This window comes from Myxocyprinus asiaticus, chromosome 14 (assembly GCF_019703515.2).
Source record: "Myxocyprinus asiaticus isolate MX2 ecotype Aquarium Trade chromosome 14, UBuf_Myxa_2, whole genome shotgun sequence".
NCBI classification, from domain to species: domain Eukaryota; kingdom Metazoa; phylum Chordata; class Actinopteri; order Cypriniformes; family Catostomidae; genus Myxocyprinus; species Myxocyprinus asiaticus.
The window spans coordinates 22,061,682-22,079,871 of NC_059357.1; the positions used below are offsets into that span (position 1 = coordinate 22,061,682).

At 41.4% G+C, this 18,190-nt stretch overlaps 1 protein-coding gene across 2 annotated transcripts in view; it reads left to right on the forward strand.

The window, feature by feature from the left end:
• Positions 1–18,190, forward strand: part of LOC127451800 (transient receptor potential cation channel subfamily M member 4-like) — a 35,395-nt gene that overhangs the window by 4,439 nt on the left and 12,766 nt on the right. Inside the window, exons 3-19 of one of the 2 annotated variants that reach the window (XM_051716747.1) lie at positions 7,962–8,127; positions 8,955–9,135; positions 9,763–9,926; positions 10,119–10,296; positions 10,940–11,004; positions 11,906–12,154; positions 12,251–12,353; positions 13,453–13,571; positions 14,146–14,412; positions 14,562–14,663; positions 14,790–14,918; positions 15,075–15,204; positions 16,040–16,185; positions 16,658–16,770; positions 16,878–16,940; positions 17,036–17,082; positions 17,163–17,398. In XM_051716747.1, coding sequence (XP_051572707.1) covers positions 7,962–8,127; positions 8,955–9,135; positions 9,763–9,926; positions 10,119–10,296; positions 10,940–11,004; positions 11,906–12,154; positions 12,251–12,353; positions 13,453–13,571; positions 14,146–14,412; positions 14,562–14,663; positions 14,790–14,918; positions 15,075–15,204; positions 16,040–16,185; positions 16,658–16,770; positions 16,878–16,940; positions 17,036–17,082; positions 17,163–17,398 — 2,458 coding nt within the window. Of the gene's footprint in view, positions 1–7,961; positions 8,128–8,954; positions 9,136–9,762; positions 9,927–10,118; positions 10,297–10,939; positions 11,005–11,905; positions 12,354–13,452; positions 13,572–14,145; positions 14,413–14,561; positions 14,664–14,789; positions 14,919–15,074; positions 15,205–16,039; positions 16,186–16,657; positions 16,771–16,877; positions 16,941–17,035; positions 17,083–17,162; positions 17,399–18,190 lie in introns of both variants that reach the window. The other variant, XM_051716746.1, reaches the window with a different exon arrangement.

The window sequence follows — 18,190 nt, forward strand, 5'->3', positions numbered from 1 at the left end:
ATAGATATTGCTCTTTGTATGTGCTTGTGTAATTAAAAACTTGCCCACAAGCCAGCATGAAACAAAACAATTTTTTTGTTGTTGTAATTAACATTTTATATTGATTCCAACAGTAAATAAAGGAAAGCAAAACATATATACATAGAATCAACATTTAAACCCCACAACCACACCTCCCAATCCCCAACCCCGCCCTGACCCCAACAAACATCCCTGTGGTCACACATGAGTATATATATATATACACACACACACACACACACACACACACACACACACACAAAAAAAGCAAACAAACAAATATTTATATATATATATATATATATATATATATATATATATATATATATATATATATATATATATAATCACACACATTTATACCTCCACCTCTCACTGCACCGCCACAACCCCCACCCCGAGAGTCCTCCAAAAACTCCAAATAGTTGCCCCATTTACCCCCCCACCCCGTCTTCCAAATGACACCTCCTCAAAAGCCACCACCCTCCCCATCTCCGTGCAACACTCCTGAAATGGGGGTGCCCCAGCCGACCTCCAACCCCTCAAAATAATCTGCCTGGCGATCATCACACTGGTCAGAACCCAATTCTCTATATATCTATTCCCCACATCGATGACCACCCCATCACCCAAAACACAGAGTCTGGGGCAAAACGAAACCCGAGTACCCAACACGTCACACGCAAAACTCTGAACCTTCAACCAAAATTTCTGGATCTCAACATACCACCAAAAAACATGGGCCGTGTCTCCATCCTCTGATTGGCATCGCCAGCAGGTGGGTGTGTCTTTAAGTATACGCCTATACAATCTAGAGGGGGTCCAGTCAAATCTTGAATTACATAAGGCACACCCTTGCATCTCTAGATGCAGACTTGATGTTTTTAGAATCCTAGCCCACACTCCCTCCCCCAATACCAAGTTTAAATCTTTCACCCATAATCTCTTGATAGAAGTTAAAGCTCTGTCCCCCGGACTCTGAATTAGCAGGGAGTAATACACTGATGCCTCATAACCTTTTCCAAAAGCAGTAATAACCATTCCCAGAGTATCTGCCACTTTAGGGGGGTGTATGCTACTCCCAAAAATAGTACAGAGCAGGTGGTGCAGCTGTAAATACCTATAAAAATGAGATCTGGGAATCCCAAAATGCTGAACCAAATTTTCAAAAGATCTCAACACTCCACTCTCATATAGGTCAACGAGTGTAGTAACCCCCAAAGGGGACTTATTAATACATAATTTTGGGTTCTGCCATATGCTCGAGGCAACATTCTAATAAATGTCAGAATTAAACAAATGCAAATGTGCAAATGCAAGATAACGAGGTGTAACTTAATTTCTCCGATTAGTTTGATAGACAGGCTTTGCAATGGCAAAATAGGGGCAAGAACTTCCTGTTCAATACAAAACCAGGGAGGGGCTCTCTCAGGTGGAAGCGACCAATGAGCCAAATATCTGAGACCGAATGAATAATAATAAAACAGAATCTTGGAGCCTATCCCACCTTTGTCAATCAGTCTATGTAGCTTATTGAAATGTAATTATGCTAACCATTCCAAATGAAGGACTTTGCTATGCTATCAAATTGCTTGAAATAAGAGAGGGGGACATCTACAGGGAGAGATTGTAGCAGGTAGTTAAATTTTGGAATACAATTCATTTTAATAACATTGACCTTCCCAATCATAGATAAATGTGATGAAGCCCAACTGCCCACATCGGTCGAAAACCTTTTTATTAAGGGGTCAAAATGAACTCTAACTAAATCAGACAAATTTGCTGGAAATAAAATGCCCAAATACTTAATGCCCTGTTTGGGCCACTGGAAGGCGCCCGGCTGAAAAGCCGTTAATGGGCAGTACGCTGTCAGAGCCAAAGCTTCGGATTTAGACCATAGAAAAGTAATTAATAATTCTGTGGAGGTAAGGCATAGATCTAATGGGGTCGGAGATGAATAATAAAATATCATCAGCGTAAAGCAAAAGCTTATGCGCCATACCTCCTGCCACCACCCCTGGAAAATTATCTTCCTTTCTTATTGCGGCTGCTAATGGTTCCAGGGCAAGACAGAACAATAATGTGGAATGAGGGCAACCCTGCTGGGCGCCCCTATCCAGAGTAAAATAATCTGAAATAAATCCATTTGTTTGTACCGCCGCTACCGGGTGTCTATAAAGTAACTTAATCTATCCAATAAAAGTATTTCTGAACCCGTATGTTTCCAAAATCTTAAAAAGATAATCCCATTCTACCATATCAAACACCTTTTCAGCGTGAAGTGAGATGGCAGCGGCCGGAGTCTGATAATTCGCCAATGACCACATGATATTGATGAAACGCCTAATGTTATTAGAAGAGCTGCGACCCCGAATATACCCCACCTGATCAATATGTATAAGAGATGTCATAACGTAATCGGTTAGCCAGAATTTTTGACAATATTTTAACATCTAGCTGGATCAGGGATATTGGATGGTAACTCTTACACTCGCTTGGATCTTTGTCTTTTTAAGAATCAGACTGATCCGGGCTTGTGTCATTGTTGGCGGAAGCTTTCCATTCTTTAATGATTCCGTATAAACTTCTAGCAAAATTGGAGCCAGTTCTGTAGCAAAAGATCTAAAAAATTCAGTGGCAAAGCCATCTGGCCCCGGAGCCTTGCCTGTAGGCAAGGCCTTAATTACCTCGCCAAGCCCCTCCAAAGTTATCTCAGAATCAAAATAATTTTTTTGCTCAGTCGTCATTTTAGGGAGTTCTAATGGTTCCACAAAGTTTCTAATATCTTAATCAGTAGACGAAGATGTGGAACTATAAATATTAAGATAGAATTCTTTAAAAGCTTTATTAATATCAATGGCCTAGGTAAAAATTTCACCACCAGCAGACTTCACTGAGGGAATGGTAGAAAAAGACTCTCTCTGCTTTATATATCTAGCCAAAAGCTTCCCTGCTTTGTCCCCTGACTCAAAGTATGACTGTCTTGCCCTGAATAGCCAAAACTCCACCTTCCGTGACAAAATAGTATTATATCTGTATTTCAATCGGGTCAATTCTCTGAGGCCATCAGATGACATTTGGTGCTTCAGCTCTGCCTCTGCACTTTTAATATTCCCTTCCAACTCCACGATTTGGATTTGGATTTATGGATGAATAGGGCATACTGTATGGTCTGACCCCTAAGAACCACCTTAAGTACCTTCCAAGCCACGCCCACAGAGTATACTGAGGACTAGTTGATCTCCATAAAAACATTGATTTCAGCCTTTAACATTTGATGGAATTCAGGATTTTGCAAAAGGGATGCATTAAAGTGCCAACTATATGATTTCTTTTTCTCCAAATGTGGCAACACCACTGAACTCACCAGGGCATGATCTGAGACTAAGACGTTTCCAATTAAGCAATCCACAACAGATGAAATGAAAGATAATAATTTATCTTTAATCTGTTTGAGACATTTGAATTGTAGATGTTTACTTATCAATTTAATGACTCCCCTGCTCTTACTTGAGCCAGCACTAAGAAGACATGTCCACCCCATATTTTCCCAAATTTTTCAGCTTCCTGTGGGGAAAGATGCATTTCTTGAAGAAACACTATATCATATTTCTTATGTTTAAGAAAAGAAATAACTTCCTTCATTTTATGGGGTGCCCCAACCCATTCACATTCCACGTGGAGAGAGGCAATCCTTTATATTAACATTTGACATTTTGACATATGAGAAAAAATAGATTGTGTGTCAAAAATAAAATTATAAAGACCGTGTGAGGGAAAGAGGTCACTGAGACAGGAAGGTTCAGGTCTCAGGTGAGCTTTTAATCACAAACTTAGGGATAACACAGTCACAACTGGCACAGTAACTTCTTCAGCTTCACAAACTCTTTAGCATCACAGGCTCCTAGTCACAGCCTTTTAATCATCACAAGTCTTTATCACAACTCTGTAGTGTCACGAACTCAGTAGCTTCACCGTGAGACTCTCGTGCCAAACTCTCTCTCTCCCTTCTGGCGGTGGCGTGGCTGTTTATATGCCGCTCTCCCCAAGCTCACTGGAATTAGAGACAGGTGTTAGACATAATTTAGCTCAGGTGTAAGCGCCCTCACCGCTTTCTCTCTATCCGGACAGGCGCTTGACCACGCCCCCGCTGCCACATATCCCCAACCGCCAGGGAGACATCCCAGCCCTCTGTCTGAAGTGTCCGTCTGTAAGACAAAAGGGAGAGAGAAATCGGGTGAATGTAAAAGCGCCCCCCCCCCCAGAAAGTGCGGCTTTAACCTGCGTGAATGCCTGTTGACACTGCTCCGTCCACTGGACCGGGTCTGGAGCTCCCTTTTTAGTGAGATCAGTCAGCGGACTGGTGACATCCGAATAATTAGGCACGAATTTCCTATAATAGCCAGCCAGCCCCAGGAACTGTCTCACCCCCTTTTTGGTCTTGGGCCTCGGGCAGGTCACAATCGCACGCATCTGCCTGTGGCCTAAGTGGAACCCCAGATACCGTAACTCCACCCGCCCAATCGCGCACTTCTTGGGTTTTCTGTGAGTCCCACTCGTCTCAGCGATCTCAGGACCGCCCTCAGATGCTGCATGTGCCGCTGCCAATCATTACTGTAAATGATGATGTCATCTAAATAGGCAGTGGCGTAAGCAGAATGCGGTCTAAGGATTTGGTCCATGAGACGCTGAAATGTAGCCTGGGCTCCAAACAAACTGAATGGAAGTGTCACAAATTGGTGTAATCCAAACGGTGTGGAGAAGGCTGTTTTTTCACTGGAAATTGGTGTCAAAGGGATCTGCCAATAACCCTTTGTCAAATCCAGTGTCGAATAAAATCGAGTTGTGCCCAACCGATCGAGCAACTCATCAACGCGAGGCATTGGGTATGCGTCAGATTTAGACACCGCATTGACTTTTCTATAATCCACACAGAACCGTACAGACCTGTCGCTCTCAGGAACTAGAACAACCGGGCTGGACCAATCGCTGTGGGATTCCTCTATTACCCCCATATTGAGCATTGCATCCAATTCTTCCCAGACAATTTTCTTTTTGTGCTCGGGTAATCGATAGGGGCGGCTACGTACCACCACCCCCGGCTCGGTCTCGATGTGGTGCTGGATGAGGTTTGTACAACCTGGTAGAGGGGAAAACACATCTGAAAACTCCTTTTGCAACTTGGCAACCTCTGCGAGCTGACACGATGAGAGGTGGTCTCTGCAAGTGACCGGGGTGAAATGATTTTGTTTTGTATTCACCTCCGGCCTGAGCTCCGCCCCCTCCGGAACTACCGTAGCCAATGTCACGGGGACTGCCTCCCTCTATCGGTTCGCTTTACCTCATAATCGAGATCCCCCACTCGTCGTGTAACCTCAAAGGGTCCTTGCCACTTGGCGAGTAATTTGGAGCTCGATGTGGGGAGTAATACAAGTACCTTATCTCCCGGTGCAAATTCCCACAGCTGAGTTCCCCTGTCATACAGTCAGCTCTGCCGTTCTCAAGCATGGAGCAAATTCTACTGTGTTAGTTGCCCCAAAATGTGGAGTTTTGCTCTAAGATCAAGAACGTATTGAATTTTATTCTTGCTGTTTGAAGGTCCCTCCTCCCAAGCTTCGTGCATAACATCAAGCACGCCGTGCAGGCGCCGCCCATATAGCAGCTCGAATGGGGAAAATCCAGTGGAGGCTTGCGGGACCTCTCGTACTGCGAATAACAGGGGATTGAGCCATTTGTCCCAATTTCTAGCATCCTCGTGCATGAACTTTTGAAACATGTTTTTAAGGGTTTTATTAAATCACTCCACCAGGCCATCTGTTTGTGGATGGTAAACGCTGGTGCGGATTGATTTAATGCCCAATAATTCATAAAGCTCGCGTAGTGTCCGTGACATAAAGGTTGTGCCCTAATCAGTGAGGATTTCTTTCGGAATCCCCACCCGGGAGATTATTTTGAAGAGTGCCTCCGCAACACTACGTTCTGAGATGCTGCGTAGAGGCATGGCTTCCGGATATCGCGTTGCATAGTCCACTAGGACCAATACAAAGTGATGTCCACGTGCTGACCGCTCTAATGGCCCGACGAGGTCCATTCCAATTCTCTCGAAGGGGACCTCGATCAGCGGAAGGGGGCGCAATGGCGCTTTTGGGGTGGCCGGTGGATTCACCAGCTGACATTCGCGGCATGCCGCACACCACCTGCGGACATTGCCGCCAATGCCCGGCCAATAAAAATGGGCTATTAGACGGTTCAGTGTTTTCCTTTCCCCTAGATGACCAGCCATGGGATTATAGTGAGCCGCCTGGAACACCATTTCCCGATGGCTCCGCGATATTAAGAGCTGGGTTGTATTTTGCTTTGTTTGAGTATCCTGCGTCACTCTATACAACCGCTCACTCATAATTGCTAAATAAGGATATGAAAGGGCGACACCTGGCTGGAGTTGTTGACCATCGATCACTCTTACTTGGTCAAAGGCCTGCTCCAAAGGGAAATCCCCTGAGGACGGGAGGGGCTGCAGCCTCTCCCCCCTCATGTCATCGTGAAGTGGAGCAGACAAAGACAGCCCTGGTTCCGCCTCCCCTGCCAGAGCATCGCACATTTCACATCTCATCGCTTTTGTACAGGACCCATCCACGCATATTTCCTTTAAAACATTTCTAAATTCAGGCCAATTAGTCCCCAAAATCAGCGGATGGTTGAGGAGGGAACTAACCGCGGCCTCCACTCTGTTTTGTTCCCCGAAATTTGATCACCAGGGTCACCATACGATATTTGTGAATATCCCCATGGTCGCTAGTGGGTTAGCAGCTAATTCCCTCTCTGATGACTCCAGATAATCGATCCGCCACTCTTGTAACCAACTCAGTGAAATTCGTCTCCATGGCAGTGATCAATCGACATATTACAGCAAGATCCTCTAAGTCAGCAACGACCTTCATCAGCATTGCCGACATGTTCAACAGTTGACCCTAAATCTCTTTCACTTCACTGGCCAAATTGAGTCCCAGGCTGCTCAGGGGCTTCAGCTTGAGCACGTAAGTGTCTTTTAATGTCTCCAGAGCCCGAGGATTTTGAATTCTTTGACATGTTGTCTTCATAGAACAGTTATGGAACAGGGTGTATCAAATCTCACCGGTTTATGACACAAAAAGTGTTAAAACTAGCAAAGTGTGCAGAGCTCACCATTCACGCATCTGAACCTCCCACTGAGGATGTTCTTAGAAGCATTTGGGTCATTTCTCCATCTCCATTGACACAGAATTGCTGTTGTGTGTGTGGGTGAATTCCAATTGAAAGAGATCATTCCTGTGCCCAACTCACTCTGAAGGACAGAGCTCTTGATGTGGGCACTCTGAAGGGAGCATGGTATTACTGTATTAAATTACCCTTTGCTAACAGTCTTGTGGAAGGGCCCTTTGTGAAAAAATCAATTTTCGTACTTTAGTTTATAAAGACACTTCGAGTGGCATCCCCTTCCCGCAGTGCCCTTTAAGGGTGCAGAAAATGCAGTTTAGAAAACGCCCTTGCACACTTATAAGTATAATCATTTATATCTTTTAATTCTAAAGATTGTTACCTGACATGCAAATGGATGTCTGCCCAGCAATCTCTATAAATTTTTTTGTTTTTTTAAAGTCCTTATCCAGTAATCATGAATGACTGGAAAGGTCCTGGAAAAGTCATGGTAACTTATTGGTCAAAATGTGTAGGAACCCTGTACATTATAAGTGTGTTGTTGTACAGTAATTTATTGTACCTGCCTATGTTCTGTTTATGTTCCTCTCTTTTCAAACTCTCTTTTTCTTTTCCTGTGAGTTTTTTACTTTGGCTTAAATTATGGCTACAATTGTGAAATAAAATAAAAAATAAAGAATTTAGATCCCACTTAAGCCTGTTTTGAAAGTTTTAAAGCATGTTGTTTTCTATTTCTTTGGTAGTAATGGGGCTTTGTGTCAGTGTGGTGGAGGCCGAGAACTTCACGTCAATGCAGCTGCATGTGATGGTGTAGTGGACCAGTGGAACAGTGCACAACACACCTCTGAATACCCTACTGATGCCTTTGGAGAGCTGGAGTTTGCTGGAGCTGGACGCAGACACAGTCCAGTGGGTATCTTATAGGGTACCCTATACACTGGATAAAAGCTAGTTTCAAGTTAAAACCACACCCCCCCCACTCCCCGTTTAAAAAGTGTAACATTCAAGAGGGCGCCAACGTAGTTTGAGGGCATTGAAAGCCATGTCAATTTAAAAACCAAGCTGGAATAGAGCAAACTGGATTTCTGAAAGATCAAAACCTCTCTGACATTCTCATTGGTCAGCATATACTTATGTCAGAGTGTGTTACAGCAAAAGTTTCAATTTCTGAGCTTTAATATCGCAATCCCTTGTGTTCTCCCTCTATGTCTGTGCAATGCACCATTCACATTGGAATCAGTGGATTCAATGTGTTCTCTTAGAGGACAATATGCTCTTGCCAGGCATAGGATATTGTAAATGTAAATCTTGTTCTAGTGTGTAGGCACCCTTATTCCAACCTGGAACTACATCTTGCAAAACTTCATCTGACAATATAACTATGATTATTTTTTTGAGAAGAGAACACAAAGTTCTACAGTACATGCTGTATGCCTATGTTTTCTCTGTCATTTGCACTTTTCATGCATTCATTTCCCCCTCTCTTTGTTCACTCAGTTCTCATAGAGTTTACAAATCTTGAGATTTAGTGTCACGATTGGTTATATTGGGTTTATTGGATACAGTGTTGTACTACCTCAGACAGATCCATTGCTCAGTCTCTCGGTGACAAAATTTGCATGCTTTGAACACTTGTTGAATGTCAAGATAAATGGCATGCTTGTTTTTTTTGTTTGTTTTTTTGCCACCCATCTATTTCAAAAGAGTGAATTTTCATATTTTTTTGTCTCTTAAAGTTTCTTCGTCTGTCACCTGATACACCTCTTGACAAAGTGTACTCGCTGATGACAAATCAATGGGGCCTGCCAGTACCCAATCTGGTGGTGTCAGTTGTCGGGGGAGAGGGAAAGGACAAAGTGAAGACCTGGGTACGAGAAGTGATCAGACAGGGCCTTGTCCGAGCCGCACAGAGCACAGGTAACTCCTGACCTCATGCTTTTGTATTTTTTGCTCAGTTTTGTCTCAATAATGTAAAGTGCTTGCAAAACTATATACTTCTTTCCCTAGCCTGCTTGAAAGACCAGCATAGCTGGTCACTAGCATATGTTGTGTTTTGGATGCTGATCCCTTGCTTGAGATGATTACTGGTGTTGCCATCAGGCTTCTTAACTAGCTTAAACAGCAAGACTTCCTTGGTCAACCAACCTCAACAGAAAGACCATGCTGATCATCCTGCTTCACCAGCTAAGCTTCGCTGGTAAACAAGCTAGACTCGCACAAAACCAGTTCTAACCAGTATAGACCAGCATGGAAATTCATGTTGGTCTAAGATTGTCTTATCAAAAGGGTAATGAATGGGTTACCTGTGTACTGCTAGCTTTTCAGAATGGTTAATAACCATTTTATGTGCCCAGTAATTCTTGACTAGGCAGATATCTTTCAATGTCTTAAAGTAAGAGTTAGACAGGGAATACTATTCTAACTTAACAGTGGAATTCCCTGTTTTTGTAGCATTGCTTTTTGGAAAAATTTTTGTCTTTCTGTTAAATCCTATATGTCGTAGCAACTGTGATTCTCTCTCTTTCCCATTTTTCTGTTTTCCAGGGGCTTGGATCATGACAGCAGGTCTCAGAGAGGGGGTCAGCCGTTGTGTAGGTGAGGCAGTAAGGGACCATTGTGAAAGTGCATCTTTTTCTGAGAAAGTTATAGCGGTGGGTGTTGTGCCCTGGGGCTTGATTCACCAACATCAACAACTTGTAAATCCACAGGTACTTTTGAGTGCATTGAAAATAACAGTTCATAATCTCAGAGCTGCATGCTTAGTGCACAAACCTGAAACTGAGAAAAATGGCTTCAAATTTTTTGATTGTCCAGCCAAATGTGGATTATAATTTGAAATCACAGTAAATGTTGTACTTTGAATGCTCCATCAAAGCTTACTGTCCATTTCTCTTTACAAGGGTAGTTTCCCAGCACGCTACTATGTGCAGAACATGCCCCATGATGCCTGTTGCTTGGACAATAACCACCAGGCCTTCCTCTTAGTGGATGATGGAAGTGTAGGCCACAGAGGATGTGAATCGATGTTCAGAGCCAACCTGGAGGACTTCATATCGCATCAGCGCATTAGCCCTGTTGGTGAGAGAGAGATGGTTTAACTGAATAACACTGATAAAATAATTTTTGATTAAGTCTTCTTTTTAATATTATGTTTTTTGTTTCATATTTTAAGTGTCACATTAAAACATATAAAAAAATTAAAAAAAATGCACTGAACAGATGTTCCTTAGAGACACAGAGGGACAATGAAGACACACATACAAGACACAGTTCCTTCACTTAGCTTCAGTCCTTCATTGCACTAGAGAAGGGAGGTCATGGCATGTTTGTGCCTACAGTAACATTATGATAAAATGTAGTTATGCAAAGTGCAGACAAATTATATACTGTGAGAAGCATCCCTTGACACATATGCAATTTTGCTCCATTGAATTCTTCTTTTGACCAATGCAAATGGAGCATGACAGCAAATTCCCAAATCAGGAACTGAACACAGATATGTCCATCTGGAACATGAGTGTGTCATTATTAGAAAAGGCCAGTATTTTGTCTCTTGACGTAAATACCTGCAGCATGGTATCATAGGGCAAGTCATAGAAGGACTACATCGCTCTCTAGTGGAACAGACAGAGAATTTAGTTCTAAAACAAATGGAAACTAAAGAATGGTATCTTTGATATTGCTCAAATTTATAAACCTATCTTTGTTCTTTCTTTAATAGGGATGGGAGGCATTAATATTCCTGTTTTGTGTATGCTGATTGCAGGAGATGCTGCCATGCTAGAGGTCATTACACCAATTTATGCCGTACCTTTCGAAATTACGGACATAACTACTCATGTAAAATGTCTAGAGATCTAATGCAGTGCTGGGTAGTAATGGATTACACTGGGTAATCTGGGTTATGTAATCAGATTACAAAAAATCAAGTACTTGTAATTGGATTAAATTACATTTTAAAATACTCATAATCAGACTTTTTGTACTTTTACTGAATATTGTACTCAAATGCATGTGACATAAAATAAAACAGAATTAGGCTGAAAGTAATCCAAAAGTAATCAAATTAGAGTACCCTCAAAATGCAATCTATCTGATTACGTTACTGTTATCAGTACCTAATTACAATTCACAAGTAATCCACCCAGCACTGTCTAAATGTTATTGTAATATTTATGATTAAATATTAAAATGATTAAAGGATAACTCAGTATATATTTTTTCTCATTAAAAGGTTTAACCCCTAAAGAAATTAATATAACTTATGAAAAATATTATATACACACATGAGATGAGGACCCCAGCCAAATCATTAGCCTAAAAGCTGTTTTAGCTATTTTACATGGAGTGTTGGCCGCCATGTTGAGTTCTAATGAACAACCGAATACTAATCGCTTTATCTTGGTAACTCCTATACTATCTGACACTTTCACTCATAGAATAAATTAATCATATTTATGGGTAACTGAAAATTATTGCTTTAGCATGATGCAGCTGCATTCCTTGTCAGTATTAGTCCAAGATGACTGCCATATTGGTCAGTGCAACATAAACAAAAAATTACTGCTTGCACCTTTAAAGATATTTCAAAAGTGTAAAACAACACAATCACTCTTATTCATATTTTTAAAATATTCTTAATTATGATTCTAGCATCAAGTGTCAGCATCTCTCTCTCTTGCTGCAGCGAGTGGATTTATCTCTACAGAATTCCACTCCATTGTTGGTGCTAGCAGGGTCGGGCTCAGCAGCAGACTTGATAGCAGGAATCCTGAGGGACCTCAATACATTTCTGGCCTCACCAATGATTCCCACTTTGCCATCTGCCACTGAGGAAGACAGGGAAAGCACCAGTGCTGAGCTTAGAGACCAAGTGAGAGAGAAAATCAGGAAACAGTTTCCTTGTGAGATTCAATTGGAGAAACTTGTGGATCAGGTGAGCATAAACCATAACCAGGAAAGAGTTTGGTTAAGGAATGTACAGTATGTTGGACCAAGGTATTTTATTAACTTTGTTAATGTTTTCACACAGACACTCAGTATCTATCAAAACAAAGATCTGATCACTGTGTTTCATGGAGACCAGGACGGTCAAGATGACTTTGACACAACCCTTCTTAAAGCTCTTGTAAGAGGTGTGCTAACTTCACCTGCTCCAGAATTTACCTTTGAAAATATTAAATATATTGTAACAAGGTTAAAATGGGAAAGGAGGAGGCGGGAACCGGCTGAACCGTCAAAATAATGGTTTAATGAAAACTTAAACAAAAAGACACAGAACACAAACGCACACACTGCAGCTGCGTGTGGCTCTCTCTCTCCCGAACTGCTGCATTCCGCTGCACTTATCCCCCTCCTTGGCTGATTAGCCTGATTGGGGACCAGGCGTGCTTAGTCACGGCCCTCCTCCTCGTCATACTCCTCCCTCCTTTGCCTCAGGCTGGGGAACCCCCGGCATTACGTACATCCCCCCCTCCTTTCCGGGCTGCCCTTCTGGCCCTGCCTGCCGGCAGGCTTTTCCCCGCCTCTCTAGGGCTGGGGAGGGGGACGAGGGGAGGGGAAAAAAAAGAGGAGAGGGAAAGGGCAAAGCAGAGTGACAGGGAGAGAGAGAGAGAGAGAGAGGAGAGAGAGGAATAACCTGGTTCGCCAGCGCCCAGATACGCTGTCTCCCGGCCCTCAGCCACTCCCCAACCACTGGCAGACGACAGCTCGCTCCTCCCTTGGTGGACGGTAGTGGGTCCTCCGGCCTCGGGCAGACGGTCACACTCCTCCCCCTCTTTTCTCTCTTTTCTTTTTTTTCTATGGGGGGGACACGGCAGCGTACCTCAGATCCTCGGCGGCCGGCAGTGACGCCTCCGTCCTCGGGTGGACAGCCACGGCTGCACCTCAGTTGGCTGGTAGTGATGAGGACTCCATGACAGCGCACCCCTCCTCCTTCCCGGGCTTCGGCACCAATGTGACATGGTTGAAATGGGAAAGGAGGAGGCGGGAACCGGCTGAACCGTCAAAATAATAGTTGAATGAAAACTTAAACAAAAAAGACACAGAACACAAATGCACACACTGCAGCTACGTGTTGCTTTCTCTCTCCCGAACTGCCGCATTCCGCTGCACTTATCCCTCTCCTCGGCTGATTAGCCCAATTGGGGGCAGGGCGTGCATAGTCACAGCCCGGCCCCGCCCTCCTCCTCGTCACACATATGTACATGTGGTTTTGTGTGTGTGTATGTTCAGCTGCTAAGCAAAATTCTAATGACGCTAGTGAGTACATTGAGAAGCTAAAGTTGGCAGTGGCGTGGAATAAAGTGGACTTCGCCAAGAGTGAACTCTTCAACGACAACATCAACTGGAAGGTAGGATTAGCAGTGTCCCACACTGAAAAAGTGGTAACCTGCAATTGTTACCTTAAGGCGGGATTTCTTTCTGACCTAACCTCTAAATGAGTTTTGTTGGTGTAAGTAACCTAATGTAGTCAGGTTGATTCAGATATGTTAAATCATATTTTTGACTTGAATCAAACCAGTTAATTTAGATGTAATGTTGTAACCTAGGTAAGATAACCTAAAATATGTTTAGGTCCACACTGTTACAAACTTCACAGTGGACTGTATGTGATTTAGTTTTTATTTCTATTTTTTTTTTCAATCTGTTCTTTATATTTAGTTTAGTTTTGTCAGTTTTTACTATATGATTGTTCATTTTAGTATGTTCAGCGTTTTCTAGTTTCAGTTTATTTTAATTTTTTATATTAGTTTTAGCATATAAGGGGCAGTGAAAATTAATTGATATCACTGCAGTGAACTACTACCCAACTGTCTATCTGACATTAGGTCACAAATGTGTGGCCCACTGAGGAGGGCTGCAGGGGCTGAGGCATTTAGGGTTGCTGTGGTTTAACACTTCAGCTTCTTCTGTTCTCTTTTTTAGTACAAGGATGTGGAGATGGCAATAAGTGATGCTCTGCTGAATGACAAACCCCAATTTGTTCGTCTCTTTGTGGAAAATGGCCTGAATATTCTGGACTATTTGACATACTGTCGTTTAGAAAGACTGTACATCTATCTGTATGACTGCCGCACGGTCTACTCAGTCCTCGAGAAAAAGCTGCAAGAGCGAGCCAGCTTAGCTGTCTCTCAGACACCCTTCAACTTAAGTGCCAATTTTGATTTTATACCACAGATCACCTTATATGAGGTATTGAATAATAAACTTAATTTATTAACAAAAAACAAATTTTTTTAACAGCATTTAATTAATCTTAGTAAATGTTAATTTATAAATGTACTATTGTTGTTAGCTTGTTTATGTTAGTTCATAATGCATTAACAAAATTTATCATGTAGGTGTCACGGATGTTATGGGAAATAATGGGTGATGTGTGTCAACCCTTTTACTACAACCTTCTTGATCTAGATCAGGGAGTAAACTTAAGGAAAGCAATGAAGGTACCAATTTTTTTTAGAGCTTAGTGGCTTTTGGATTGGTGAATTGATTTGATTTCTAGTACATTTGATAATAATACAGATAATAAAGCTGATATCAAAGCAAGAGCTCCTGTGCCATTCTTTCAGCATGTGAATATGTTGCTGCTAGGTAAGAGTCCTTACCAGCAGCAGCATTGTGCATCTCCATGGGTGAACCTTTTCATTTGGGCTGTCCTGCAGAACCGTCGAGAAATGGCCATCTACTTCTGGGAAATGGTAAAGCCATCCTCTGTTCTCATCAAACCACATAATTTTAATCATAACAGTTCCCATTGTGATAACTAAGTGTATATTGTAAGAATGTTTAGATAATATTCCCTTAATGTGATTACACTCTCTCTCTCTCTCTCTCTCTCTCTCTCTCAATGTGAGGCGGGGGAGTCAGTGCTAAGTGCTCTTGCAGGGTGTAAGATATTAAGAGAGCTCTCCAAGTTGGAGATGGAGACTGAGACCAAAAACTCCATGAAAGAGCTGGCTCAGACCTTTGAGAATCTGGCACATGGTGGGTGTGAACTGAATCAAGTTAAAGAAAATGTAGATAGGGCTGTTCCTCCATCTCACAACTACAGTGCCCCTAAAACCACAATTAAAATTGTGTACTGTTTGGTAAACAAGTGAACAACAACAATAAAACCACACTGGCATACAGTGAGGCATGAGTTAACTACTGTATATAATGAAATTAGATTTAAACCAAAAGGTTAACTGCTCTTAGAATAAGGATATTTTTTATACATGTCAGGCAAAGAGAAGTTGTCACTTTTGTTACAATTTATCAATTTACAATATTTGTTGGTTAAACAATTGGTTGATATTTTTATATGTTACCTTTTACAGTTTTGTTTTATAATTGTTTAAATCTGAATTTTGTTTAAATTTTTCCTCTAGAACCCCACTTTTGGGGCACGTAAAAGGTAAATGTGTGTTTAGTGAACTTTTTTATCTTTTTTTTTTTCTGGTTACTCTGTCAAGACACCTGTGTAAGCTTGAGGACCTCATTCATACCCTAAAAATTATTGTGACACCAGATGATTCAAGTAATGGAAAAAATGGCTTGGAAAAGTAATGTTGGTTCTAAGAAGATCTCTAGCATCATTTGTTTGCAGATACTACTTAGCTAAGGAATGTAATGAAATGTATACATTTTAAATGTGCCCTATTTGTCCAAAAATGTCCAAATACTTTTTTGGGGCCGCTGTACTTGTGTGAAGGATGTCTTTACTTGTGCTGTGTGATAATCAGTTATTAAACCTGTAACTGATGATCAAATTTGCTTTGTCAGTATTTGAATAAAATTTACATGGGTAATGTATTTTCTCTTATCACTTTCATTTTAGATGTGTTCAGTGAGTGTTACCAGAGCGACGAGAGCCGTTCTTACAAGCTTCTCATCAGACAGTCATCTGTATGGGGAGGGGCCACCTGTCTGCAGATGGCTACAGCAGCAGATGCCCGCCTCTTTTTCAGCCATGATGGAGTGCAGGTTAGAAGTGGTTATGTTCCTCAGTATGTGTTCCATCTGTTTGGGTATTCAAGGAATGGTTCACCCAAAAATGAGAATTATGCCATCACCCATTACCCCCCCCCCCCCTTTTTGTTTCAAACCTGTTTGACGTTCTTTCTAATGCAAAAGACAATAGGAGAAATTTTAAAGAATTTCCCAATACCTATTTTCAATGCAATGCCAGTGGATACCACTTTCAAGTTTCAAAAAGGACACAAAAGTATTGTAAAGTAGTCCATGTCTATTGAAGGCCTACAGTAAGAAACAATTCAAAATTTAAGTAATTTTTTGGTGAAAATCCTGACCTCTGTTGCACGTTCACATTAGCTTTCAAGAACTTGCAAGAACTCTCATGTACTCTCATGACAGAATTTTCATTTTTGGGAGAACTACTACTTTAAGAAGCTTAGTTAATGCCAGTATCACAGTTGTTCATCCCTTCCTTGGCCAGACGTTATTGTCAGAGATTTGGTGGGGGGACATGGACAGAAATACAGAGGTGTGGAAATTAGTTCTCTCATTTTTCCTGCCTCTTTTCATCTTTTCCAACCTCATCAGTTTCAGGTCAGTGGTTCATATTTTTTACCCAGCTTGTGGCTTCAAAATTTAGTTTTCTCTTCGGTGAATACTTCAAAGTTTTAATGTAGAATCTTTGCCCTTCAATCACATAGAGAGCCGGAGGAGAATGAAATGCCAGATGGTAAAGAATTTGATGAAGGAGAGTTAATAAACAAGTAATTCCTGGCTTTTCAGCAGAAATAAAACCCCATTTTTATTATATAAAAGAAGATATGCATAAAATAAAGATTGTCATACGTGTGCTTAACAGGGAAGAAGACATGGAGGAATATAGTGCCTTAAAGGGAAACCCTGAAGGTGTGTGTCAGTGGCATGCTTTTGACATCCTGTTAAACTATGAACCACTGTAGGTAGTTTACATCTTTATTCCTATACAGCAGGGCCAAATGCTGATACCCAGAAACAACCTTTTATATTCCATCGATGGCGGAAGTTCTGGTTTGCACCGGTCACTTCATTTCTAGGCAATGTGTTGATGTACTTCCTCTTCCTCTTCCTGTTTGCTTACGTCCTATTGGTTGATTTCAAGCCTCCACCTCCAAACGGACCCGCCCCTTCGGAGCTTGTGTTGTATTTCTGGGTTTTTACTCTGGTCTGTGAAGAGATTCGACAGGTATGAAAATTTTCAGTTGTGTTTACACATATAGTGGTGCCAAAAATTTTGGACACTACAAATGTATGAATTTCATTTCATTAGATTAAAAAAAAAAAAATGATGCTAGAACATTTCTAAGAACTAACTCCACTTTCCTTAGTCATTTTTGCAATTACTTAAAAACATTTTTTGAGTGGATGTTTGAAGTTCACACAGGTTTCTTAGAAGAGTAACCACAGGCATAGTTGATTACATTAACTATGGACATGTTCCACTATGTTTGACAAATTGAAAGGATCCAAATACTTTTTGTCTTCGTTTTGAACATTATATCTGTTGTTTAATCTTTTCTATCCTCACAAATTTCTTTTTGTAAAATGTTTTGCTTCTAACCTTGAAAAAAATCCACTTAGATATACTGTATATTTTGTTGTATAATGCAAAGACATTCATACATGTCCAAAAACTTTTTGGGCCCACTTTACATGTAGTTGAAGTCAGAAGTTTACATACACTTAGGTTGAAGTCATTAAAACTCATTTTTTGAACCACTCCATATATTTAATATTAGCAAACTATAGTTTAGGACATCTACTTTGTGCATGACATGAGTAATTTTTCCAACAATTGTTTACAGACAGTTTGTTTAACTTTTAATTGACTATATAACAATTCCAGTGGGTCAGAAGTTTACATACACCAAGTTAACTGTGCCTTTAAGCAGCTTGGAAAATTCCAGAAAATGATGTCAAGACTTGATGGGTCTTCCAAATGGACAATGGCCCCAAGCATACCTCCAAAGTTGTGGCA